The sequence below is a fragment of the Sylvia atricapilla genome, chromosome Z, assembly GCF_009819655.1.
Source record: "Sylvia atricapilla isolate bSylAtr1 chromosome Z, bSylAtr1.pri, whole genome shotgun sequence".
NCBI lineage: Eukaryota > Metazoa > Chordata > Aves > Passeriformes > Sylviidae > Sylvia > Sylvia atricapilla.
In genome coordinates, this window is record NC_089174.1 from 88,511,886 (window position 1) to 88,539,705 (window position 27,820).

The 27,820-nt window shown below is 43.8% G+C and overlaps 1 protein-coding gene and 1 long non-coding RNA gene across 4 annotated transcripts; one reads left to right on the plus strand and one right to left on the minus strand.

Annotated features, from left to right (window-relative positions):
* The first annotated feature begins 59 nt into the window (after positions 1-59).
* On the plus strand, positions 60-27,749 carry ALPK2 (alpha kinase 2). 2 transcript variants are annotated; one of them, XM_066339477.1, is made up of 12 exons: positions 60-337; positions 1,359-1,663; positions 8,792-10,466; positions 14,172-17,013; positions 18,943-19,090; positions 19,747-19,874; positions 19,973-20,008; positions 21,016-21,290; positions 21,411-21,499; positions 21,748-21,965; positions 22,803-22,851; positions 26,407-27,749. In XM_066339477.1, exons 3-12 carry the CDS (start codon positions 9,108-9,110, stop codon positions 26,639-26,641), a joined length of 5,379 nt encoding a protein of 1,792 aa, XP_066195574.1. In that variant the 5' UTR covers positions 60-337; positions 1,359-1,663; positions 8,792-9,107; the 3' UTR covers positions 26,642-27,749. The 2 variants fall into 2 exon arrangements, with proteins under 2 accessions (XP_066195574.1, XP_066195575.1); XM_066339478.1 differs by lacking the exon at positions 19,973-20,008.
* On the minus strand, positions 23,716-27,820 carry LOC136374212 (uncharacterized). 2 transcript variants are annotated; one of them, XR_010745858.1, is made up of 2 exons: positions 27,747-27,820; positions 23,716-25,593 (listed from the first exon to the last, which is right to left on the minus strand). It is a non-coding gene; the product is annotated as an uncharacterized lncRNA (long non-coding RNA). The 2 variants fall into 2 exon arrangements; XR_010745859.1 differs by having other exon boundaries at positions 23,716-25,589; positions 27,747-27,812.

Below are 27,820 nucleotides of genomic sequence, written 5' to 3' on the forward strand. Positions count from 1 at the left end.
GTGCTCTGAGGGGCCGTGCCGTGCCGTCCCCTCGGCCGGCCCTGCGCACACCGTGAGGGAACACACCGGGTGTGGTTTTACCCCTTGTTGAAATGGCGATGTTGTGTATAGGATTGCGAGGGCGAGACCTCCTGCAGCATCCTCAGGTGGCGCTGAGGAGGCCGGAACGTGGCTTTGGAACTGGGGATGGGGCTTAAACCAGACAAAACCCACAGGAAACTGAGGGCAGGGGGCTCGCTTTGAAGAGAAACAGGTTTCTCCAGCTAAAACGAGCACAGCCATGGACTCTCCTTGACGCAACTTTCCCCAGCCTGCTGCCAGTCTCCAAGCGTGCAACGTAAGGGTCAGACACCTTGCGTCCTTTTAGTGAGGGAGAGGAGGGGCTGCTCGGAAAGAGCCTCCCAAGGAGATGTTCTCCTGAGTGATCGTCATCATTGCAAACGGACAGATAATCTGAGGCGAATTCCCCCCTCTCCGGTACTGCAACTTGCTCAAAGTGGACTGGAAGTGCCTATAAAAAGTAATTTTGCTAATATTTTTAATCAGCGATGAAACATTTGGGTTGCTCAGAGAGGTGGTAGATGCCCCATCTATTAGGAGTAGGAGTAGGGTAGGAGTGTTCAAGATCAGGTTGGACGAGGCTTGGAGCAACTTGGTCTGGTGGAAGGTATCCCTGCCCATATCGGTGTTGGATGATGTTAAGGTCCTTTCCAACCCAAACTGTTCTCATTTGAATGTGGCTGTCTCTCATTTCTTTGGGGGTTATTTTGACTATTAGGCTCTTACATAAAACATAGATATCCTTGTTGCTATTTCTGAATGAGAGTGGTTGGAGGTGCTATATTTATTGCTCAACACCCCAGTCTAGATAACACCGGGAGCAAGAGGTATTTAGCACAGTAGTATCTCATAGCCAGTTTTTGCTGCACCTCCTACAAAATGCTTAAGAAAAAACTTTGCACAAAAGTTGCTTTTCAGCCTCTTCCAGATCCCTTGAGCTCAGGGCAGTCTATGCAATTCATTCCAGTTTGTCGTCCTGTGTGAGACTTATCTCCTTGGGTACTAAGAGTGGAAATACTTTCTTGCTTCAGGATTCACTTATTTGCCTTTGAGGGATAAGAATCATTGGGTGAATTTCTGTGTAGAGGTTATGAAATATCCACTGTCCACCTTTGATTTTCTCAGCCTGCTTGTTAGGTACTGTGGAATTTCTCATGCTCAGCAGAACTTTTTCATGCTTAACTTCCAACAGGTAAGAAATCCCAAATGTGCCTAGGAGAGCAATTAGCCACGAGCTTCAAAAAACAATGCAGTGCTTTGTTATGAAAAGCTAAGGCCGACACTTCCTCTCTCTCAAGACCATTAGGAAGTTGTTATGGACTTCTGTGGCAGTAGGATGTGCCCTCTCCTAGCTGCCAACTCCCTGTCTGGCAGAGTTTTCCCAGGAAGGGCCATCTGCTGCGTGTAATGAAATCGTCTCTCTTAAAAGTCAGACTGTTCAGTGATCAGACTCCGTATCCTGAGGTCACACTCCAAAACACCACCGAAGCCATCGGTTGCTTGCAGCTCCCGCCAGTGCGCACAGATTCAGCCGGCTTTGTCTCTAGCCAGGAGGCTCAGCCCAAGAACAGCCTATCCCAGAATGTCCACAAAGAGCTCGAGGGTAAGTGAGGGGTCAGGGTGTTTGCACTTTGAAAATTACTTGTCCGTTTTATTCTCCTGTGGGCAAATAGAATGTGTATCATAAAAGACAAATGAAGGAAGGAGAGCAAGTTACTTTATTATCAATGAACTACATGGATATATTTATGTTTCTATTGACCGGGAAATGGGGTTTGTTATTTCCTTCTAAAGAAGAGCTGGTTTTGTTTGTCCTGATAGATTTGGGTTTTTTTAAACATGTTGTATTTAGAATTCTGCTCGCTGTTTCTGAAACTACACACTGGTAATAGTACCACCAATTCCACCAAATCTCAGTAAGACACAAAATTGCAAAAATTTTACAAAAGCAAGCTTCCTTCTCTAATGAGTGTGGAAGTGATACCAGGTATCCTGAAAAACACATTTATTCATTCTAAATATTTATTGCATGGTCTAATACTCATTAGGTAAAAAGTTCCTCCATTCTTGAGAAAAAGCTCTGGTCTCTTGGTAGCAATAGATGATTCCCAGGCTTCATGAATTGCTCAGTGTGACGGGGTCAGATGCTTGACAGATGTTAAAAATAGATTAAGACAGATCAGTGTTAAGAGTTGTGCTGTGATTGCTTATTTTAATTGCTCTATATTAAGGTGTTTGTTTGACATGTGCAGGGCCAGTTATTTATTATTCAATTTAGCTGATGAATTATGACTGAGGTGTTTTTATACTGTGGTGCTGTTTACAGGGGGTACTGCACTAATCAAAATGTTGTCAAAAAGCCTTGGATATTGGCAGTTGAAAACCGCGATATATCACAGAATTTTGGGCAAGGGTGTATTTTCCAGTCATCTGCTTTTTGAACAGCCACAACTTCACTGGTATTTTTCTTACCCAGGCCTTGTTAATCCAATAGATAGTGTGATAACTGGTTTAGATAATATAGTGTTTCTGTAGTTCGGTTTCTGGCACTGTGCACTCTTTGACAAGGTGTTTGAGGTGTTCCATTTGGTTGTGGTATTTGAAGGACTTGGAAGAGAATAATGTGGTTACAGTTATTGTTTGTATTCAAGACAGAACTCCTGTGAGGTGAAGAAACAAGTAGAAAATGCATCCTTGGAAATCTGTGCACCTCTGGGTTCTCATTACTACCCCATCAAATGTTTCACTCTGTAGTAGGCTCACTGCTGTGTAAATCCTTACTATAGCCTTGTGGTGAGCAGAGCTCACAAAGTTACAGTGAATTCTGGAATTCTGCTTTCTCTTCTCTTGGAGATTGTTACTTTTACAAGTAACAGTTTAAGAATGTAACCATGATCACAACACATTTGTAAAATGTTTGTTTGTTGTTCCAAGTTGGAAAGCTTGTATAGACCAGGAATGGTGGATCTGAAATTTCATGTGGAACTTGGTTCCATTAGTACTTATGGATGTGCTGAGCTTAAAAGATTCACAGTGTCAGTGTTGGTGAAACTCTGAACCAAAAACGTTTGAAATCTTTTCTTTCTATTAAAGGAAAAGTTTAAATAGAGAACATAAGGGAAATCATTTAAACATAGCAAAACATTCATGACAACCTTTTCGGGAAGATAAAGTTATATGTTTCAGATGATAAATATACTGTATGTATTTCCATACAGAACATATAATACTTCATTTAAGAAATGTAAATAAGCATGTTTTAATCGTATAGCAGTTCTCTCTGCTTTTTTATATTGTTTCTGTTCTACTTTTGTTGCTTTCTGTTCCTTTAATCAATATTTCTTACATCCTGCTGTTCATACCAGCAAGCTTTATGGTTGGATCTATGTAATATATAACTATTTCTGTTCATCATCAAGATGAGTTCTGTGGCTTTCTGGTGGTTTAGTTTGGAGATATTTAATATTCGTCTTAAATGAAGTCTAATTATATTGAGCTTTCTTCGTGGTTTAGCTACCTGCCAGTAAAATACCTCTTAAAGGGATGCATGGGAATGTATATAGTATGCTCAGGGAGGTGGAGAAGGAGCTTTTGCTATACCTAAGAACAGTAGTAGGGCAGGATGGATAGGATAGGATCGGATAGGATAGGATAGGATAGGATAGGATAGGATAGGATAGGGTATAATTGTGTTGCAAAAGAATAGTCCCAGATCCTAAAGTTCATCTTCTGGAGTGGAGGCCATAGTAGGAAGCTCAGCTGGCACTAGGGGAGTTGTCTCACACCAAAAAGCTCAGATTCAAAAAAAGCAAAGCAGGCAAGCACTGACTCTCTAAACAGGGTCTGTCTGCTGGAGAAATGTTTGAAGAACAGGTGAGCAGACTGCATGTTGCTCACATGCGCATCCTCCTCAGGTGCACCTTTGTAAAAGGAGAAGGGCTGACCTTTTCGTGTGTACAACTTCGGTGAAAGTTAATCCTCGATCACTTACGGCGAAGGGTTCTGACAGAGTTGGTGTAGCCAGCAGCAGCTCTGAGGTCCATGTGCTCTGAGGCACACAGTGTTTCTGGAGCTCTCTCTTGTGTTTCAGATACCCCAGAACTGCTGTCAGCTCGGTATAAAGAGCCCAGAGTGTTGGCTGATGAAGGGCTGTTTCCCACTGTGAACCATTGTGGCCTTATCAGCGTCATTCCCCGGTGTTCTGCTGAGATATGCCCCGTGTGGGCTCACTCCGCCTCTCCCTTCCACTCCTTTGGGCTGGGTGGGCGTGGGGCAGGTCCCTGGCAAGGCCCTGCTCTGAGTGGGAGCTTTGGGGGGTCGCAGCTTGGCTCCATCGAGGGTTGGGCATTGACCAGGTGCTCTTTGTGTCAAGGGAATGTGTGGGACAGATAATGGGATGCAATTCCTGGGTGGGCGGACGGCTCCAGGAACGTCAGGGTCGAGTGAGTGCTGCTGAAAGATAGGAAGGAATCCTACTGAAAAGGGTGTGGGCTGAGGAGGGCCTGCACACAAAACAGAGATTACTCCATGAGTAGATCATAAGTAAGAGAAAAATGCTTCAGAAATGTCATAAAGGGATTTTTTCCGCTGACTCTAGAGAACCTCACAGAAAGGCACAAGTTCACTTTTGGATTGCTGAAATGCACAAGCTTCCTGTGTAAATAATTTCTGTGAATATAAAATTGCTTACAAAGGAAGATTTTCGTTTTGGTTATAATTTAATAAAGTAGGAAAAAATGGGACGCAAGAGAGGAAATTTAATGGTCACTTTTTAAGTCTCATCAAGTTTATATATTTTTGTCAGGTAATTTCTTTTTCTGATGTTAGTAATAATCCCATTGGTCCTTCTAAAATCACTAGAAGTGGCTTTGTCACCAAAACTACCTACAAAATATAAAATAATTTAATTTTTTTCCCTTCTGTATAAAAGTGTAATTCAGAACTGTTTTGGTCTTAATTAAAGTAAATGTGCAAATATTTGACATATTTAAAAGCATATAAAAATAAGGTTCAAATTGGGAAAGATGTCATTTCAAGGACAATAATTTTGAACAGTCAAATTTTATATTCAGAATTGGAATTTCAGACTATTTTCACTATGAATAGTGAATAGCTTTTCACAACCAGTGTGGAATTATGAACAAAGTACGAATTTTAAATGAAAAATCTCTTCTGAAAACTTTCTTGAATTTGTTTTATTGTATATTTGCCTTACAGAAACGTTGGGTGATTGTTTTAGCCATTTTGATACTTTTCCCACCCATTCTTTTGTTGATTATTGTTTGAAATGAATTGTTTTCCATGAACACTGATAATTTCCTGCCATCAAAGGGTTTTGGTGAAGCAGCTCCATCTGCCTCTTGCTTCCTTGTTAATCTGACTGTTGCAGCTTTGCATCAGTTCAGTATTTCTCCTCAATCACATCCAAGCACAGTGGTCAGGTTACTGGTCTCACGGTGCTCCCAGCTTTGTTCTCCCTTAATCTCAGTTCCCAGGCACTGAGCTCAGGCACACCCTGCTGAGCATAAACGTGCTTCATTTGCCTCAAGGGCTGCCATAAAAATTCCCAGTGGTTCTGGTCAGTACAAAATGGAAAATCTGTTTAGAGAAGATTAGAGAGCCAAACCAGGCATATTTCCTACCGTGGCCTGCTCGAACCTGGTGTGTGAATTCCTCTTGTCTGCCCGTGCTTCGGTGTCTCCTGTCGTGAACCAGGACCTGATTCATCACTGGCTTTTAGAGTGACTTGGGACAAGCAGCCACAACACCCTGGTGTGTTTGAATGCTCTCATGTCTTCTGCCAGCAAGTGTGCCACTCCCAGTTTCTCAGGAAGTGAGTTAATTTTCAGGTTACTAGTCAATGGCTGATGGTAAATTATCCTGGTCTCTCCCTTTCCTCTTTCCTCTGTGAATTTAATTGTGCATCTTCTGTCACAAGTTTTTCTGATGAGCTGAGAGGGTATCATACTAAAAGTTCTCTTTCCAGTTTCTATCTAAATTCAGTAATTGAATTTTTTGAAAATCTTAGTACCTTCTATTTTCTTCCCAGATTAAAAAAAAAAAAATCAATCTCTTTGTCTTGGGTAGAAACCCATCATTTATTGCAGTTTTCCTCCTGGAATGTTATTTTGCTTTTATTTCTGTGGTTGCATCTGGCAGTGCATGGAAATCCAATGTAATTTTCATCTGGAGAACTCTTTTCCCCTCGATGTCAGAGTGCAGCCAAACTGAGACAACGATAACTGCCTAGTACAATGGTGTTAGTAAAGGCTCTTCGTTAGTCAATCTGCATTAAAAACATGTTGCCAAAGCTCTTTTCAGCTGGGGAAATGACCATGCTTTTAAAATAATTTACAACCTCCAAAAAAGAGGAGATAGACATCTGGTCTTCTGAAAAGCAAAGATTAGAGAAGCGTTGAAAGAATGCAACAGGAAACATTAGGCCAAGGCATATTTAAGAGGAGAAGCTGAACTCTGGAGGGTAATTCCATGGTACTAAAATGGATGAGGAGTGAGGCATGGATTTGAGAAATCCCAGCTGATCCTTTATAGTAGATTAAAGAGCATATACTGTATGTTAGAATGTATTCCAAGTAGTATTTTAGAGTATATGGCATTTAGTGAATAACAAACACTGTATCTGTTACCCTTTTGCACGTATTTAAACACCACAAGTATGGGAAACCTTCAGCATACTCAGAAGATGAACTAGAAGAACTAGCCTAAACAACAGAGTAACAGGGCTAAGGGCACAGATAAAGAGAATAACACAGACTCTCAGATGATATGTTCCCTTGAAAACGTGCCGAGAAGGCCAAAGCACACATGGGAAAGGTAAAGGTAAAGGGGTGAATGAAAGAAGACCACTACCACGGCCCGGAGACCACCACCACTAAGGACTGAGCACGCCCAGAAGGGCGTGGAGTAATTACCATACCGAGCGAGGATGGGCAGGATCAGGGAATGAATATGTGAGAGAGGGTCTGTGGAATGTCATGCGTATGTAAGGCCCCAGGGAATAAGAAGGAGGGCAAGTTCCCGGGGCGGGGGGGGGAGTATTCATGTCTTTGGTGAAATTATTCCCCACGCATCTCGATGTCCATAAATACATACCACTCTAACAACTATTATTAGTTGTGGAGTTTTTTCGGCGGCGTTTCAAGGAGATTAGTCCCTACAGCTCCATTTTCATTCTGTTAAATATATTCCTTAGAGTAGAAAAGGGAAGCAGAGTGTGATCAGGTAGGTCGATCTGGTTGCCCCAGGTGCTGTTTGTCTGTACTCCTTTGTGGACATGGACTCAAACTGTTTATCACACATCTAATGATGTGTCCTTCCTGTTGGGCAACTTTGTTCCCTACTTTTCAGCCCCCGGGTGACTGTGGAGAAGCTGTTGGTGGCAGGTTTGCCCGAAGGGAACAGAGATATCTCTGGTTGCTGAGTGCTCTTAAAGGAGAGGCGGAGCAGCCGGCCATGCAGCCGCTGAGCTGTTTTAGCGGAGTGAAAAGTTCCACACCAGGCTGTAGCCCAGCCGCAGCTCTGTCCTTTGGTCAGCCTGCGGTACCCGTGACACGGAGCGGGGCGGCGGCGGGGCCCTGCCTGCGGCCCTGCCGGCGGCGCTGGGAAGGGCCGAGCTGCGGGCTCTGCTTCCCGGACCACGGCAGGGACACGAGCTGGAAACATCTTTACACCGAAGCACAGAGAAGGAAAAGGAGAATGAGCAGAGGTGGCTTTGTCGGATTATGTGGCAAGAAAGCTTTTCCTGGTGCTCTTCATCAATTCTGGAATAAATGTAGTCACTTTTTTCCAGAGCTGTTAGTCTGGCATCCTCCAGGAGGTCAAATTTACCTGAAACTGCTACAGTACTTTTCCAGTGTGACCAGTGTCACACCTTTTCCAAGGTGACCGATGAACCAGAGTGCCCCTAGCAGTGTACAAAAACACCTCAAGTATCTAAAGTCCTAAAATCTGTGAATGCTAAGGAAACAAGGGCTTTGTTACAAGAAGAGATAGATGATTGCACATTTCTTTGGATTCAGCTAGTGGAAGCCTTTTGGTGTATTTGCTGTACCGGATTTTATTTGAATTCGGCATTGCCACACCACCATGCTACTGCACACCCACTTGAGGGAAAAACTCGGGATGAGCAGGGAATTGAAGCCAATTTCCCTCAGTTCATTGTTCTTTCAGCACAGGAGTGACAAATATCAATACAGAGCAAAACAGAAGTGCTTTAAACAGAAATTTCCCTACAAAGTCTAAGCAGGCTGGCTGTTCTGGGTATTTTTGCAGAGTTTGGGATTTATGTCCCTATGATGCCAATTCGAGGAACAGCCTGCTGTTGTGCCAATGTGATTACTAAAACAGCAGGTAGTTGTGCAGTGGTGTACATGTGGAAATGTACATTGTCTGCAGGTTCCTGTTTGCATTTAGAGAAGTTGAAAGGCTGTGTACTAAAGCCCCTGTCGAGGTGCCACACAGATGTGTGGCTGTGCTGAAGGATTTGTTCTCCTAGCGCAGATCACTCCGGACAGTTGCAATGTGCTGCTAGTAAGTGCCATTGCATAGACTGCCTGGTAAGGGGTACTGCCTTAATGTCTCATCTGGGGTTTTCAATAATGATTTCTTGTTCTGAAAGTGCTTGCGAGTATGTGTCAACTGACTGCTTTTTAGAAAATACCTATAGCCATTTTAGAAGCAATTTTAAACTTTATGTTTCTTTTACTTGCAGGTGCACAGAAGAAGATCTGCGCTTCATTGACAGCTAGAATGACTTTTCTTAACCCAGAACGAGATAGAAAGAACAAAAAAGAATTTGTTGTTGTCCTAAATGAGCTTGTGGCAGACTTCAGGGTAGAATGATGAGTGAAATGGGGAACATTTTGCACAGTGCAAGAGTTCCCCCTGCGAGGGTGAGTCTGTGTTGATTTCATCAGGTTCTGACTCTTCAAAAATCATTCATTTACTGCTTAAGAAGCTCAGCAAAGCAGGAGTTCTGTCTCCACTTGAGCAATCCCTCAGACACTTGCCTAACACAGAAGACAAGCATGGATATTAAAGACGTAGTTAAGTCTCAGGCAACTTTTTCCTGCCTAAGGGATTTTTCAGAGGGTGGTGATGACCTGCTTCATTTTAACGGTGTGGTTGATGTTGCTGCTGGAAGAGCAAAGGAATACTGCAGCAGACAGCTGCCTTCCCACCCCACTTGTCACACAGGCAACTATTGCCTTAACACACGAGACTCTGGATCTCTTCAGTCTCTGGCAGATGTCCAGGCATGTAAAACAATTGGGTTGGGCAGATCTCTAACCACAAATTCCTTGCTTGGTGAGCCGGCAGACACTTCTGTAGGTAATCACACAGATTTTGGAAAAGATGACTCTGAAAATTCTGCTGCTGTTCTGGAGATTTATGCAGAGAAAGTAACAAGTGTCAGTGATGACTTTTCTGATGATGACCTGGAGTACTTTGAATGTTCAGATGTGCTTACAGTGCGTGAAGATGAAATCTGGAAAAAGAAATTACAATTTTTATTAGAAAGTGATGATGAAGATGATCTAAAACTGAGTAAGGATTGTGATGGGTGTGCTTACTTCCTCAGTGAAATGCCTTGTGTGTTCCAAGTGTCAGATAACACTACGCCTATGGATACCCCCATTGGCTTCTGTGGGCATCAGTCAAAAATCAAAGGAGTAAACGTAAGGAGAGACCCCTCTGTGTACAGCCAGTCTGCTCTGCAGACAGAGATGACTCTCACTGTTGGACACCACCGAGATAAAAGTACCATTTTGAAAGACAAAGAGAAGAATCAGGTGCCTGTCGCTTCTGCAGCCACTGGAAATGAACATCCTAGAAGTGAAGAAGAGGCTAGTGGAGGAGACCATCTGGCCGCAGGTTCCTCACGGGACGAACCAAAGCCCAAGGACTCTGTCCCTGCCCAGGTAGACTCCTCTGCCAATAGCACAGGTGCTGCTTGCACAGATCAGGCTTTGGGGACAGTGACAGAAACCAGCCCCGACGGGGACGTGCTGGGGGAAAGCTCACTGCTGCTGGAGGAGGGGAAGAGGAATGTGCCGGGGGGAAATGCACGGCATGCTGTCTGTGCCTTAACAGAAAGTCTGAGGAGAAACCTTTTGAAGCTATTAAACCCTATAGAACTTTGCAGATATGTAAGTGCTCTAGGACAGTCTTTCCAGGCTGCAGCTGAGGGCAGGGAATCCAGAGCTCCGTCTCCCCGTCTGGAAGGTGTCTGTTCAACGCAGGTTCCCGAGGAGACAGACAGCGTGCAAATGCAGGCTGCTCTGTGTCCAGCAGAGGAGGCAGATAAAGACACTCACTGGGAAAGGAAAAGGACTCGAGGCCTGTCTGAGCAAAACCAGATGCCAGATGAAAACATCTCGTTCAGGGTAAGTTACGTGTTTATCATTTAACACAAAGAGCTGCTCTGCTGATCTCAATGCAATTTATTCCTGTTTGTCACAAAATAATGTAAAATCAATATTACTTTGAAAGATACTATTAATCTGCTTCTGAATGACAGCTACGGCTGGGAGGGAAATCAGGGTTTAGAAAAGGCCCAAGTAAAGCCTAAGCTGTTCTAATTATAGAGTGAGCCTGATAATGGTGAGAGGCACTAATGGGCCTCTGGACAGCTGGATAGGGAAATCTGATATGGAGGCTATTGCACAGGTCTTAGCAAAGTAATGCTTCTTTCAACCCAGCAACTTTCTCAAATACCTGTTGTGAGCAGAGAATGCTTTGATTTACTTTCTTTTCAATCTATATTCAACAAACAAAACTGTCCTCCACTTACGGTGCCAGAAACATAAACCAAATCGACAGGGATTTGCTGTGGTTTTATGACAATGAAGGGAATTCAATGCAGAGAGTTCATGTTACAGAGGTGAATGAAGCTTGGTGATTTTTAAAAATAAAACAGTGAAAGAGTTGGATATTCCAGCTGAAGTGTATAAATCAATTAAAAGAACAAACCTCCATGGTAGTCTCCATGTACTTGCATATTTTATGATGTTGGTCAGAAATCAGCTGGAGAAATCACTACAGCTGTAAAGACTGCTATGATGCTCTACCAGTTTTCCTAAGTGGGAAAATTGAATCATCATATTTATTTCACATAGTAAAGGCTCAAGATATATAAATACTATTAAGTCATGAATAATCTCACTGTCACAATTTTTTCTGATTTGAAGCAGTGTAGTTAATTACACAGGAAAAACCCTCATTTGTCACAACAAAAGTTTTTTCCAGTTGCACATTCTTTTCTTCATCTGATTATTTGGGGAAAAAAACATCTCCCAGTTCGAGGTGTAGTGTCACAGTAGAGTGACTTTAATATCACCACTGAGGTGTCTTCAGCAGTCAAAAATCACTGAATTCTTCTTCCTGAAAAGTGTTCATAGGTTTCTCTGGTTCATAGGTTCATAGGTTTTATGGTATGATGTTGTTTTATACCACAATGTCACAGGCTTCGACTTCAGAAGGTTGAAAATTACTTTTTTATTTTTGGGATGTGTCTTTTTTATATAGTATTTTACACTATATACCAACTGATTGATGATATAGACCTATATACTACAGAGCAATTTGATTTGCGATACAAAGGCAAACTTTTTTACTTTGGTCAGACCAGAGGGACACCAAGAAGAAGTCCCTCTTAGGAAAAGGAATGAAAAACGAAGGTACATTACAAAAACATCTTTCTTGTTTACAAAATATTCCCTGGGAAAAGAATTTCAGAAAACCAAAACGTCTCAGGCATGAAACCAAGGCTACAACAGTACATTAAATTCCAATCCCATTTGAGGGGCACATGGTATCCTTATGATGGGGAATACCCCTCACAGGAATTAATATCCTCAGAGCTTCCTGACAGGGTATATGGCTGTGGTTTGCCAGAGGCCTTGTTTGATTTTTTTTTTCTGAAGTGCAGTGCAATAATTTAAATCCCAGAAGCCTCTTAGCCAAGAGCAGCTGCCAGGTGCCTGGCATAAATTTCAGAGTGGCCAATTAGACTGTTGTGTAGTCAGTATGTCTGCATTTCCATGGCGAAAACTTTACATTGGATAAAAAATTAGTATTGGTGTATGTGAAAGGGCGAGAGCTGGGCACAGACCAAACCCCAAATTTTAAACATGTATATATGACAGTGAAATTCAGGTGTAGGTTCAGAATTATGTGGTCTTGAAAATGAGCCAAGCAAAAGCATCCTGCCTGAATACTGCTCCGTTTTTTGGAGCACTAGAAAAATGTGGACAGCTTCTCACAGCACCCATATAGTAAAGCCAGAAACTCCTCAGAATTCTGCCTGTGTAATCTAAGAGGGACAAAAAAGAATCTATTGGTGCACATGGGTTTCTGTAAAAGTGCCCTGGGGTGTTTGCTGGAGCCCATCATGAGACAGCTCTGCAGGAGCAAGGGGAGGGGCTCGCAGCAAACCCCACAGCTGACTGCTTTGGAAGGGTGTTGTATTTTCCCTATCCATGTGGGAATCTGGTCTGCAGAGGGGTACACGGGATCACAGCACTAATCACCCAAGGATTTACACTTCCCCTTGGCGCCAAGTGTTCGAACTGGGACAAACTTTGCAGTGTGTCTTGTGCAGCCCCTGCTGTGCTGGGTGACTTCTTCCATTAGTTAGTTAGTTGGAGTGGGAGACTCCTCACTCCTTTTGCGACCTCTTGGCCTAGCCCCAGGTGAAATTCTTTATGTACCTTGTGCTTCAAAGCAGCTTCCATTAATAGTGGGTCCAAGACACCAACGGTGCCAGCTGTGTGATGTTACATGGTGTGCAGAGAGCCAGGAGGTTTTGCTGGGTGTCACTGTAGAGCTGGTCTCTGTTAGCAGTCAGCCAGCACCCTGTCCCTGTCAGTGTTCAGTGTTCAGCCCACACCCTGTCCCTGTCAGTGGTCATTGGCTGGCACCCTTGGGTCCTTGTCAGTGGTCAATATTTAGCACCTTGTCACTCCTGGGTTACATGGCCATTATTCTGGTTTCATTAATGTCAGAACAGCCTGTTCACATAAAATCTGAGAGATCCTTGGTTCGACCTTCCCAAGACAAATTTACATCACTTTTAGATCATTTTAAATGTTGTTATCCAAAAAGGAGAGAAGCAGACCTGACACAAGTTCCAGGTAATTGGGCACCTGGCTGAGATGAATGCTCGGCATTGCCAGGGAACGGTCGGGGCCTGAGCCATGCCAGAGGGGCTGTAGCTGTGTCTGAGCAAGCAGGGCAGTCCTGGTTGGAGTAACTACAACTCATGACACCAGCCCTTCTCATTCAGTAGGATCTACCCTAGAAATGGCAGATAGCATCCCATTTTGCTGTCCATGTCTTAAATTGGCTCCAGTCTTTCTTGGGAGACACACAAGAAAATCTGTACTGCTTTGGAGCATGGACTCCTGACAGCTGTGTATGGTCAGCCTGTTGCTCTGCGTTGTTGGCAGAGAACTCACTCTCCATCCTTTAAAATATTGTAGTTCTTCTTTTTCTGCCTACTGAGCAGGAATAACAGGATGCTGGCAGGATGCACCTGTCAGTCTGCAGGACAAAGCACGGCTCAGGTCTTTTGTTTCACCTGTTGGAATAACTACAGATATTGAGGTATTGCAGCTACTCCAAGGCAGGTGGGCCATTTAAAGCAGTGCCATTTTAGGAAAGGGGAATTAGAGTGGCATTGCATGAAACAGGGAAGTGGAAAGGTCCACTAAGCTGGATTGCTGGAGAGCAATGTAAAGTAAAAGCAGTCTCAAACATAGTGGATTTGAGGGAGCTGAGACCCAGAGGCTGTGATACACTTTTTGTCTCTATTCTAGGGATGGTTTGTTACACTCGGTTTGTGCAAACAGAGGGATATAAATGTAGCACAGGCTGTTTGCTTGCAAAGAAGAATTACTTTGCAGAACTGTTTCTGCTTAAAAAACAGTGAGAAACTGTGAGGTAAAATTGATTTCAATCCATTATGTTGATAGTTACAAGTCAAAACCTTGGCTAACAAAAAAAAAAAAAAAAAAATTGCAAGCCTTCAGACCTGTGTCAAGCTGTAGTTCTAATTTTTAATTAGATTTTTTTATTTTCCTTCTTTGAAGAGTCAAGGTGCTGATCTTAAAAGCGTTACCCAGAATTGTGAGAACCTCTGTATGGAGCCCAGAACAGAAAAGGAAGGCATTTTCGGAGCTTGTGAGAGTGCAGAAACCAGCCAGCTCTCAGCTGAAAACACACTGCAAGTAAAGAATTCAGATTTACAGACCTCTCCTCTTCACTGTGCTCCTTGTGAAAAGAGAGAAGGTTGGCACCAACAGGTCTTCTCTGGACAAGAAGTTATTAGTAATGGCAAAAAGGTAAAGAATGACATTTCCTCTACTCCTCAATGGGATATGGACTCTGTTCCTGATAAACAGGAGTGCTTATGTGCTGTTCTCTCCTCTGCAAAGCTGTGTGACGAGCCAGGGGAGGGAGAGCAAAGGTCTGGGCTTGACATACCTGACAGCAGTAACCCAGATATTCTCTGCAGCCCGTCAGCCGATGAGGCTGTCTCTGAAGCTAATCCCAAATCAGTCCTGGAATCTGGAGAACCTGAGTGCAAAGGAGATGCTGATATATCTGCAGTGCATGACAAGCTGTGGAAACTACTTCATGAAGATGACTCAGACTATGGAATCCCATTTGAAAACAGAGGCATCCTGAGTTTAGGTACGAGGCTGACAGATATCAAAGTCACAGAACTGAACTTTGTGCAGGAGACCTGTTCCGATCATCCTTTGCCAATGGATTTGACTGAAGAGCAGGAACCCATCACAGAACCAGCTCACAACCCCAGCACCAAGAAAGCTGACTGTGATGTTTCTGATATCCTCCTGCGGAGACCTACAGCACGTGAGAGTGCATCCATAGGAAACATTTGTCTTGCACAAGTGGTAGGAACAGATGGTGTCTGTCTAGATGCTGGTACTGGGAATGAGAGGGAAACGCCATCCATTTGTGTTTCAGCAAACAGTGTCCTCTCAAGGATCCAGGAGTGCTTGGAGCCAAATCCAATGGCCACAGACAGGAATGGACCCACTGTAGCTTGGGAAGGGAAGCTTGCTGTTAACAATGCTGCCCAAAGGTGTGAAGCAGATTCCCCTCAGAGGTTACAAAATGGTCAGAGTGGTAATTTAGCATGTCCCAAAGCAAACCCAGCTGACGTATCAGGTATGTCACATGGGACAGTTGGACAGTTACTTCATACTGAATACAACATACCCATGATAAATGAGTCTGTACCTGGAGAAGGCTGTCAGTTTAAGGACTGTTATCCAGCGAGGGGAGATCTGGCTTATTTCCCTGAAGAGGAAGACATTTTCCCCAGTGAAAGCACCAGTCAGTTTACACATGCAGAGCACTCCTCTGTTAACACCATACACAAGAGTTATGAAGTGAATTTACAAGGAAAAGGGAATTGCTCAGGCTTGAATGCACCAAATGACCCTAATTCTGACAGCTACCATCTTTCAAAAAATAATGGCTGTCAGAATTTTCAAATTCTTTCTAATGCACAGAAATACAGGTATGTAATGCAGTCACCTACTTCAATTCAGATTCATGAAACCATAACATATAAGAATCTACCCCAAAATACAGACCAACTGACAGAAACAGCAAAACAAGAAGGGGCAGTCCCTTCCTCTTCTGAGAAGCCATTTTTAAGAGATTTTTATCTCGAAGTGCCCAGCTGTGAACCATGTAAGGCAGGAGAACAGACAGAGATTTGCATACCTGAGGAACACAGAGCTGAAACTTCCTGTGACTCAGGAGTTAGTCAGGGTTCAGAGAGTCAGATTGCAGCTTCCCTTTGTAATACAGCAGAACAACATTCATTTTTGGTTGACAGCACCTTCAAGTCTGGTACAGAGTTAAAAGCAGATTCTTGTGAAAATCACACCTATGCATCTGGAAGTGTAACATCAGCCAGTGCCCCACAGCCCGGGGAGGCTCAAAGTGAACACCACAGCACAGCAGATGGGGAGGATGGAGGTTCTGGGTATCAGCTACATTCCCATCAACTGTTTGGGAACAAAACCCTGCCCTTCCTCACACCTGTAAGCCACTCACAGGGCTCTCCCAGTGAGTCTGCAGTGGCATGTCCTGGCACAAGCAGTGAGGGAAAAACTGGATCCATACAAACTGGAGTCAAAGTAAATGGAAATTTAACTACATTGGAAATTTCCTGCAAGTCATGGCAGGGTCTGTTCCAGAGGGTACCTGGAGAAAGCAAAGGGGAAGCAGCCTTGTGTGAAAATGAACATGAGATTCCAAGAGCTATTGAATATAACCCAGATGAAGCTGAAAAAAAGGCTCCTTTGCACACTCTGACTGGCTCCCAGGCTCTGAAACAGATTATGAATGTTAGCACAGAGGAGTCTTGTCCCAGCTTGATAGCTTCCAGCAAGATAACCGAGGCTGACAATCCAATTAAGTCCACTGAGTATGATAAAAAGGAGAAAGTCAGGACAGCAGGGAGTGTAGTAAGTGGTTTAGTTAATTTACCACCAGTTGATTCAGGGAACAACCAATGTTTTCAAGAGCAGCCACCCCACAGAAGAACTCCATCATTCGCTTTGGCATGGACCACATTTGATCCATTCCCAGTCAACACAGAAAGTCAAAGAAATCAAGAAGGGTCAAAATCCTGCCAGACACCACTAGCTGCTGCAGAGCCTGAGCCCATCAAGTGTGAAGAGGACACAACAAAGAGCGGGCACGTGTCTGCCGGAGCTAAGAAGAAATTACCACCAGCAATTCTGTCCAAAAAGCCCAGGCTAGAGGAAAGGGGAAGTGTCAGCAAGGATCCCAGCGGCATTAAAAAGTCTTGGAAGAGCGAGGGAGGCGTGATTCACAAAGAGGATAGAAAAGAGCAAAGGAAACTCATTTTGAAAAAGGATAGCAAAGGTAAGAGAAAACAGATTTTTTTTTTCTGTCCTTTCCCATCATTCTGGCTACAGTACAAAATTCAGATTATTGAAAGGCACTGCAAGCCTCTTTCAGACTGACTCAGTCAGCTAAAGGTGTCCTGTCCTCATGGAGCTTTATTTCTAGATTTGTGCACTTAGTAATGAGTGCTGTGCCCGTGGCACAGAGATGAACCCTGTTCCCAGCTGGAAAACTCATGAACTTTGTAACCTATTTGAAATAGTCACAGCCTCATTGGCTTCTTGGAGTAACTTTTCACAGATGAACAGTGTAATGGTACCACATAACTACACACCATGTAGCAGCTGCAAGCCCAGTACTTGTTCTGTTCCCACAGAGCTGCATTCCCAGTTATGCTCCTGCATTGCAGCTCCCGAGTGCTACTGTCCTCTCCTGGTTACCAAAGGATTTATTACTAGCGAAGTATTATTGTTAGCAGTAGGGTACCACAGATAAGCAATGTTTTGGGGTCCTGTGTACTGACTTCTGATTGGGTCTGCATTGCTTTGCCCTGCTGCAAAAATGGCACAGATGAAATGAGCAATATTAAACTGATATGAGAAACATATAATTGAAAGGAGATCCGAGTTGCTGTCAGTCTCTAGAAGGTTGCCAGCACTAGCACGATTGTGACAGTTGGGTGGATGAGGGATTTGTTGTTTCTATGGGTAGTTTGCAAGGACCAACATCTTATTTTTACCTTTTGACATGACATTTCACATTCATATCATAAAATGATTCAATAGTTCAGCACAGGACTGAACAGTTACTAAAGGTGGACTACACATCAGTGGAGCTTTTCAGACACTCTGATTACTGTGCGGTCTTGTGAGACTTCTACTTTTCTAATCACATTTTAGAAAACCCCAGACTTCTCCATTCAGAGATGTGTCCTTTGCCAGGGAACCAAGTGTGTGGGAGGAGAGACACATTCCTTCAAAGTGGAGCAAGCAAACTGCAGTGCCTGTGCAATGCCTGACCTGTTTCCATTACTTGATGCTGTGCTTGAAAAATGTTTTAAGCATTCAGGCTGCATCAGATAACACTGAATTTTCTTCACCTGTTTCTGCTCTGCCTCAGACTTGACTGAAGTATATCTATGCTCCAGAGCATTGTTGTGGCCCTTTCCCTGGCATGATGGGAAAGCTGGTTTGGTTGCTGTGGAATATACTCAGTGTTCTTTTGCATTGTTTCAGTTACAAGAGGTAAGACTGTGGCCAGGGCAGGAACCTGGAGCCATTTGTTCTGTTTCTAGAGCTGTCACGTCCTGTCTGCGTCACTTTAGCCCTGATAGAGCAAGGTTCACACGGTCCAGGACTCCGGGATTGCCAGTCCAGTCGGGAGACCTGGATTGGATAGGGCCTGGAACAGGGAATGGGGAAAACCATAGCAGTGTGCCTGTCCCTTCGAGTTGGGTGTTACTGGAGTATCACTGCAGGAATGGATCCCTGAGGGACATGTGCCATGCCGCCTCATTCAGAGTGCAACAGCTCAGAATTAACACAGTAGGAAACGAAACATCTTACATTTTACGTCTCTGGCGTCGAGCAGGGATGTGTCACTTCAGGCAGGGCTGTGTTGTGATCCCAAAATCTTTCTCCAAGTACATGTCGATTCCCTTTCTTTCCAAGTCCTTCCAGTCCCCTGCTCACGCCATGCCCGTGTGCAGAGACACTGGAGCATTCTGTGAGGCAGTGAAAAGTCCTAGCAGAGATCCAGGCTGGCAGGACCTTCTAGGACTTTCTTCCAGGTTGTGATCAGCTGAAAAATTCTACTAGTTTATTGAGACACAAGAAGGCATAATTACTTGCCAGGGATTTCAGCATTCATGTTCTTAACATGAAATGTTAAAATACCCAAACAATGTAATTGTCTTCAAATCCTAAAATGTGGTTCTTCTCTTTCAAGCCCCTAGGCTGCTGAAGAAGATCCAAGCAGAGTTGTTCCCTGACTGCTCTGGAAGTATTAAGCTGTGCTGTCAGTTTGGTGACATTCATGGTGACTCCACCATTACATGGACTAAAGATGCCAAGGTGCTGGCTCAGCTGCAGAGAAGGTAAGGGGATGTTTCTGAAGGACTGAGGGTTTCGGGGTAGCTTTGCTGTTCGCAGGAGGCAGATCTTTCAATGCACTGGTATTGGTCATAGTTTGTGTTCCATCACCTCTCAGCCTGTTCACAAACCAGTGTCATCCAGATTTCTAACAAATACCAAAACAAGTTTGAACCTCAGTTAACCCAGAGAACGGTGGAAATAAAAGCTACTTAAGGCAATTAACAGGATCTAGCTTTTTCATTTTAATGAACTATTTTCCTTGTAGCAGTAATGACATTCTTATCTAAAAAACTGTTTAGAATGTTTCACAAAGACAAAGGTAACATTACCCAAAGGAAAAAAAAAAGATATTTTTATCAGAATGCACGCTTACGAGAAGATGAAAAATTTTGTAGGAAGGATTCTTCTTAGGTGTTCTTTTAAGTGGAGAGAAAAAGTTGCATGAATTGGTTAAACTTTCCATTCTGAGTCTTCTTGTTCTAACTCTTCCGATTTTGATTGTTGTATTGCAATACCCATTGTAGTATTAATAGGCATCATTTTCTGCTAAATGATTGTGCTGTATTTTAACAAATAAACAGTTCAGGGAGATCAAATGTATCAGTTTTTCCAGTGCTAACAAGTAAAATATGTGATAGCACAAAATGCTCTGTTCCAGTGCCCAGGATGACTCTCCCGTCTCTCTGGCAATAGCTGAAGCCAGTTACCAAGACCAGGGAATGTATTATTGCTGCTTGAATAACATGTATGGAAAAGTGACTGCTGAGTTTCACCTGACTGCTGCAGGTAAGCCTCAGTTTACAGTTTTGATTAATAGTAATGACAATGACAGTTTCCATTCAGAGTTTCTTTACTACAAAATTCATTTCTTTGTTTCCTCCTAGTATTGGAACGTCTCTCAAGTTCTCAGAGTTATGAAGGTAAATACAAAGTGAAGTAGCATTGCATGGCATCATACAGACACACACACACACACACAGAGCATTGGCAGCTCTTCGGCACAAACACATGGTTCCTGCAGGTCACCTGCTGTGTAACTGTACTCCGGGAGAAAGGCAGGCATGAAGCTTTGGAATGCTTTCCCTGTGTGTTAACTGGTGTTCAGTGACACCTGGCATGTGTCCTGTGCTGCAGCTAAAGATAGTGCCTTGCCAGTGGGATTGTCATTCCTTAACAGTCTGCAGAGATCCAGGCCTTCAGTTGGCACGGTGACCTTTCTTCTCCTTGAAGAATGAAAATTAGGCATTTATTTCCTTGTGCAAATAAAAACAAGACTTTTCTTGTAGCAGCACTGTATAACTTTTAATCAGAGAATTCTAGATGGAATTAAGCAGTGTTCTAATTCTGGCCTTCTCTGTGCGGTGTTTCTTTTCTCTGTGCTTCAAAGAGAGGCAATAGTGCACAGAGGCTAAACCAGAGGTAACTGCAAGGAGCAGCTGGAAGGACTTCCTTGTTGTGTAGTTCTGTTCTCCTATTTAATTTCTTTACTGGTGGTCCTTGAAAGGTTAAGATTAAAGACACTTGATGTGCAGTTAATTTTTTTGTTTCTCTCAGTGCTTAACTTTCCCCCCCCCCTTATGAATTCTTTTGAATTTAGATTTCAGTGATCATTTAAAGAGGTGAAATCCAGAATTTTCCTTTATTTCATCTATAAGTCTTGTTTGCTACACTCTGTCTTCTCCCCTTATGATCCTGAGCTGCCACTGCTGGCTTTGTATTGTACAGGCAAGCACTGCTGCTTTCTCCATGCTGGCTTTGGCTCATACAGGCGAGCAGCTGCCTCTCAGGAGCTGCTTGGGGTCCCAGCCCTCAGTAGCACAAGTTGTGCTTCCACTGAGTATTGCATTTTTTCCCTCTCCGGAGAGATGCATCTGCTCTCCCATGCCCAGCCCTCCCTGTGCCCGCAGAGATTACTGTTATGTTTCAGGCGTGGAAGAAATCGAATTCATGCAGCTGATGTTCAGAGAAGATCCCCTCAGCTCCAGCTACTTTGGTGGGACGCTGCACGGAGCAATAATGACGGAGGGGCTGCACTTTGGCGAGGGGATGCACCGCAGAGCCTTCCGCAGCCGCGTGCTGCAGGGCCTGGCCCCCGCCTTCGCCCCCGGCCACGCCTGCGTGCTCAAGGTGCACAGCGCCCTCACCTACGGCACCAAGAGCAGGGACGAGCTGCTGCAGAAGAACTACAGTCTGGCACTGCAGGTGAACTGCCCCTTGCCTTTGTAAGCCAGTGTTGTGGGCGAAAGCTGTCCTCATGTTCAAACGCATGATCTGTTGAATGTTGTGAGCAGTATTCCCATAGGCTTGTCTGTTGTATTACAGGAATGCCATGTCCAAAATACTGCAAGAGAGTATGCAAAGTTATATGCAGCTGAAGCTGAACCCTTGGAAGGCTTTGGAGAGGTACCAGAGTAAGTACAAATATATATTTTATATACACATATGCTTATATATACCGTCCTGTGCCATGGCAGCCCACTGGTTGCTAGGACTGAAGAGGAGAGAGGAAACCTGAAACAGTGTTACAGCTCTTCCAACTTGGTTTAGGATTGGTAGCTGTTCACTCACTCTCCGAGATCACTGGCCGCTTTTTTCTGTTTTTTACCCCCTTACTGAAAGAATTCTCAGGGTTTTATTAGTTTCTATCCCTTGATTTCAGAATCATTCCGATTTTTCTTATTCATCGCCCTGCTAATAACATCCCCTATGCCACAGTGGAGGAGGAGTTGGTTGGGGAGTTTGTGAAATACTCTGTCAAGGATGGCAAGGAAGTGAATTTCCTGAGAAGAGACTCAGAGGCTGGCCAGAAGTGTTGCACCTTCCAGCACTGGGTGTATGAGAAGACCAATGGGAACTTGCTTGTCACTGACCTGCAAGGTGAGTTCTCTGAGTAGAGGCAATTTTTATCTAGCTTATGTTCTTGTAAGAGGACAGTTTGGAAAAGAAAACCAAATCTTACACTCTTAATGGAAGAGTTGTTCTTTCACATGTACCTTAGTGAATCAGGACGCTCAGTATGAGCCAAATCTGGCTTTTTGTCTCACCACCCAAAGGTTAATGAAATGGCTGTTGTGTGAAAGACTTCAGGTGGTAATGACGCCCTCGTCCTCCCCTTTGTTTTGTATTTGTATACCTAACACTCACCCAGCAGTGGAATGTTCTGTATTTGGGTCCTGGCTACTTTTGAAGAAATATATTCCTTCGAGAAGAAGAATAGTGAAAAAACACCCTCGTGTTTGCTAAATGCTACCTCAGCTTCCATGGGTATGACTCCTCTTCAGTTCTGCAATGTATTTGGGACAGGGGAAGACAGACCCTTCTTGAAGAAAAATAGAAAAAGCTGGAATCTTAGGAAACATCCTATATTCTTTTACAAACGAAGGTAGGAAAAGTAGCAACAAGGCATCTGAAAAAAGATCCCTGAAATAATTTAAAGGGAGGAGAAAGAACAAAGTCCTTGCACAGGAAACAAGCTCGCTGTTGACCATCCTGACAGCTGTGCAATAGTGTTATGAGCCTGACTTCTAGAAACTGCTGGTGACACAGAGAACATCTTCTTAACTGGGGTGCTTTAAAACACTTTGAAAAAAATGTGACAAATAATTAAAATTAAAAAGGTGACTCAATAAATAAAATTTAATGTCTCCATATGTGAAGAATTGTCCTAGAAATTCCAGTGTAAGCTAAGCTCTGTGTTTCCTTCCTGCCTTGCAGGTGTGGGGATGAAGTTAACTGATGTTGGCATAGCAACTCTGGCCAAAGGGTGAGTGAACGTGATTTCTCAGCAGCATGGTTGTGCTTTACTCATCTGTCTCTTCACAGTTAAGTGTGGATGGGGGAGGGTGCCCTGGAAATTCATTTTTGCTATAACTTTAGAAGAAAACACTCCCTATCTAAGTATTTTAACTTCTTCATGTTCATATTTATGGAAACCCACCTGTAAAGGAAACACATTTATTTTGTTCTGAAAGAATGGGGCTACCCTGTAGACTGAGCTTTGTTTTTCCTGCATGCCTCCCTTGAAATGGGCTTGTCCAAAGGGCATTTCACAAGTGACCTGAAGGGTTCTGGTGACAGCAGGTAAGGCTCCTGGTCATCCGTCAGCTGGAGGAAGGTAGGGCTCAAGACATGGGGCCAGCAGTGGCTGCAGCCCAGGGTAAAAGGCCAGCTGGAATCCCTCCAGCAAAAGTGCCAGAGCTTTGGGATATGTATTTGTGACACAAGCTTTTATAAAGACTCTTTTCAGTGGGATGCTGTGTATTGGCCACTTCCCTGATAAACAAGGACAATTGTGAAGGGATTTGATGGTATCTCTCCCATTTCTCTCTCAAAACCAGCAATTCTGAGCCTTAGCAGGATTATTCAGGACATTTCTAGAGCCTGTTTTCTAGTGGTGTTGCAAAGGCTTCAGCTCTTTTGGGGAGACTTAAGCATATGTATAAAGATGTAGGCCTGTAAAATTCTATCTTTAGTCCACTTGTCTTAAGTTAATTAAGGCTTCTAGTTATGCCACAGGCCAGCAGAGCTGTGGATAGGAGTAGGCGGTGGCTGCTGGACAGGGAAAAGGGATGGGTAAGTGCTTTAACTTCATATTCTCCTTTGAGAATCTGGCATGAGAAAGGTCTGATCATGTGTTCAGCCTTTATTTTAAATTGGACCTGTCTGTATATCTGGGATACAAGAAGAAACCTCACAACATCATCTAAATTATTAAAAATTTGACTTTAGAATATGCTGAACATTTGCAGGCCGGCGTCCATTCAGATAGATTGATTTACTCTTGCAGCTGTGGATCCAAAGTAAAGGCAGTTGAAACGAGTATATATCATCCTGTTACAAACCAAAAAAGTAATAAATGTTTTATTTAGGCAATGCTGTTCTCAGGAATCGGAAGATGTATAAAAATGCTTTAGTGAATGTTGTCCAGCTCACTGTGGGAAATGATTCCTGTAAAAACACACATTGTGTTGGGGAGGACAAAGTGAGTGCACAATGCAAGCTGTAGTGAGGATCACCTCAGGCATATAGAAAGGAAAATATTTTCCCTAAATGAACAACCTCCTGAAAATGCTGAGTATTATTTTGTTTGTTATTTAGCTAATGGTATTCCTGCAAGATGACAGATTTTTCCTGGTCCTATATTTTGTTTTCATGCTTCTCTCCTGGAAAGAAGATCTCTGTATTAATGTCTATGGTTGGATTTTTAATTCTATGAACGTGAGTGGGGAAAATCAACTAAGTGCCCGGAGCTCCTGTATGTTGCTTGGTCTTGCTGCTTTGGGCTGTGTTCAGCCGAGCTGCTGAGAGCTAGCCTGCTCCTGTGAAGGGAGAACACATGGTCCTACGGAGCCAGAAATGCAGAGTGGGACTGGTGTGGCTTGAACTGTGCTGGCAGAGAGGACACAGAACACATCTCTTTTGTGCTCCAAAACAGAGTCCACGATGTGTGGAGGAAGAGATTTTGATCTTCTGTCCTTGCTCTGTGTTTAACCAGGGCACTGGAAAGCAGAGGAGCCCAAAGCAGTGGTGTAGTCAGTGTGCTGCAGGAGCTGCAGTGCAGTTCTGTCAGGAGAGGGCGAAGTGGACCTAGGAACAGGAACGCCTAGGAGGCATTTTTAATGTGACCACAGTGCAGCGCCTGAGCCTTAAAATCAGCTACTCTGTAGCTTCTCTGGCGAATGGAAACAAGAATACTGCAGCACCGTGTGTGGCTCTGCGCACGCAGTGAGCAGAGTAGAACTGTCCATGAGGGCCCGGGGATTCATCCAGGAATGGTGCACACAAAGGAGGGAGTCAGGAGCACGGTAACCCACGGTTATGGTCACTAACAGGAATGCTGGTTGCCAAGTCTGGGTCTGAAACTCTGCCTGGTTCCAGGACACTGACAAGTTTAGCTTTACTGCACATGGTAACAAGATGCACTGGGGAGTTTAAGCCTGAGGGCAGATCCAGCATTTCCCCTTCAGATATGAGGAAGATTTAGTTTGGTTTGGTGCTGGATGGAAGAGGTTCCCTTTCTGAGGGCAGGTATGTTTTCCTTGTGGAACTCCTGTTCTGTGGGTGTGTCTAGTGCATCCACCAACACAACACATGGTGCTCTTGAGAGCAGCTCAGTAAAGTCTGAAGTCTCCGATTCTCCAAGGGAGCAAGAGAACCGTTGATCTTGCTGCAGTCCAGGATATAGTCTTGGGGTAACAATGGCAGACCTTTTCAACCTGCTTTGGTTAAACAAACATACAGCTTACTTGGAGAGCTGAGGAAAATCCCTTTAAAGTTCACCGGCTGTTCAGAGCCGGCTGGTGGGGTCTCCAGAGCCAGGCCTGTCTGTCAGCAGGAGCCTGACCTTCTCAGAGCAGCAGTATTCTCTTTAGCACTGTTGCAGTCTGAGGAAGGAAGTTATCTGGATGCTGAGAATGAGCATCCTTTGTGCATTTCAGTACCAAATCTTGTTTGGTTGGTTTTGTGTAGTCACAACTCACAGTTCACCTCGGAGGACACTGGCTGTCTGGCAAACCAAGAGAATAGGGTAGAATGGGCACTGACTGAGGTTAAAAAAGGAGAGGAGGACCTTGGCCTTTCTTCTTCTTTCTCAATCCTGAGATTTTAAGCAAAATTACTCCTTTGAAAAGCAGGTGCACCTTTTAAAATAAGCTGATGCAGCTTAAAAAGCAGACCCTGGAAGGACTGTCAGCAACCGGAGGCATGGTGAGGAGAAAAGGGATACACATGCCCTGTACCTCTGATGGTGGGAGGTAGAGTGGTTTGGGAACTGTGGAGGCTGCATGAGACTGCCTTCCTGAGGAACATTCCTTCCATCCTTCCCTGAGGGGCTTGACTGCTTGAGATCTTGTAGGCAGCCAGGAGAGGGGAGCGGCCTAGCATGGAAATTATGTACATGTTTAGATGGAAACAGCTTCTAGTTCTGAAACACCTTGTGCAACAACCTTGTCTCTTCATGGTGGCCATCATAGAGAATGATGTAGAATGGATTTCATTTGTGTTACTGAGAAAGGAAGCCAGCAGACAGTTTTATTCCCAACTTAATGCCATGAAAGGCGGTGCTAAGGCCCAGACCACAGAGCCTTGCCTCTAATGCTTTTTCCTCTTCTGTCACCACTTGTTGGCTGGTTCCCCTCACCTCCCAATGACCCAGTCTGAGTTTGTGTGGCAGTCAATGCTTCTCAAGCCAGCATGGGTAGAAGAGACTTGCTTAATGTTTTCAAGTTGCTTATGAGTCAGCAGTCATACTCTGCCTCCCTGTGCTGATAATGAATCTTGAATTCCCATCTGGGTTTTTCTTTTTCCTTTGTTACTACAGATACAAGGGGTTTAAAGGCAACTGCTCCTTTTCCTTCATTGAGCAGTTCAGAGCCCTCCACCAGTGCAATGAGTACTGTGAGATGCTGGGGCTGAAATCTCTCCGAACCACTCATCAAAAACAGAGGAAAACAATATCCACTAAAAGCAAAAATCTGCCAAACTCATCAACAGTAAAGAAAATGGTGCCCAAGAAGGCAAGAGAACCTAGAGACTTCATTTCTTCAGAGCACTGAGTCTCACTATACCACCTTGTGAAACTGCTCTTGAGGACAGGAAGAGTGACACGCACCAGTGGCCTGAGGGAATAACTTTAGTCTTTTGCCGTTTGACATTGTTTTGGAATCATCCTGATGCTGATGCCAGCAACAAAGGAAGGATCTGATCCTGTGTTCTTGGTGCCTGAGATTTAACACTGGGGCAATGTTTTGAAAACAAACTAAGCCATCTCCTGGATTTTCTTACAGGCTTCTGTGGATTGGTATTGGAGAAGAATGTCTTCTCTGTGTCTACATCCATGGCCCTGTGGTTCAGCTGCTATGGAAATGTCAATATATTTAAGATGCTAGGTACAAGTTTTGCACAGTATTGCATATGTATATGCATGCTGGTTTACTTAGAAATCAGGAAAGGTGACGTTTGGAACATGCTGATGAATATTAAAGTTACCACTTCCATTGCAAATCAGAGCAAAATGTCCTTTGAGCCTAAATCTTGGACTATTCAGTCAGATTTAGGCTCCTCAGTGCACTGCTGGTACCTGGCTTTCATTAGGCCTTTGGAAGTTCCTGCAGATGATGCCTGTTTTTTACAATAGTATTCAGAAGAATTTCTGTAAGGACATTTTGACTGTTCCCTAAACAGGAGGTTTGGAACATAAGGCTAAGGGCTTGAGCATGATGGAATGGGAGCAAAGCTAGAAGCATTGAATAAATGGTGTTTCAAGTTAGAGGCAATAGATTTTTATCAGAAATTTGGGAAGTGTTCTGTTTGAAAAATGTCATGAGCATCTCAGCCAATTAATATTCCAAATGTATTGTGGTAGTTTGGTCCCAAAGTCAGAGATGGAGTTTCACTTTATTGGCCAATTGCCTTCAGTTTTATTGTCCTGGTCAGTTCAATGACCAGGATGAAAATCACAAGCTGACCTCTCAGAGGTAAACACAGCCCTGTTAATGCCAAGGAAATCCACATTCCTAATGATGACAGTGATGATTCCTTAAGGTGTCTGGTGTGCTTTACAATGGGGATCTGGAAGTGCATGTGTCAGAATATGGATTTCTCACATATTCTGGTGCTTTTGCCTCTAAAAGAAGCAGAGTCATCCTGCTGGGCATGTACTCCGGTTGTTCATTCCTTAGCACAGTGGGTAGATGGAGTGCCAGAGGTCCCAAAGCTTCCTGAGCTGATGCCTT

Coding starts and splice junctions, on each gene's coding strand:
- ALPK2 (XM_066339477.1), top strand. CDS start 9,108: ATGGATATTAAAGACGTAGTTAAGTCTCAGGCAACTTTTTCCTGCCTA. Junction 21,291..21,410: donor ACTACAGTCTGGCACTGCAG/GTGAACTGCCCC, acceptor GTTGTATTACAG/GAATGCCATGTCCAAAATAC. Junction 21,500..21,747: donor GGCTTTGGAGAGGTACCAGA/GTAAGTACAAAT, acceptor CCTTGATTTCAG/AATCATTCCGATTTTTCTTA.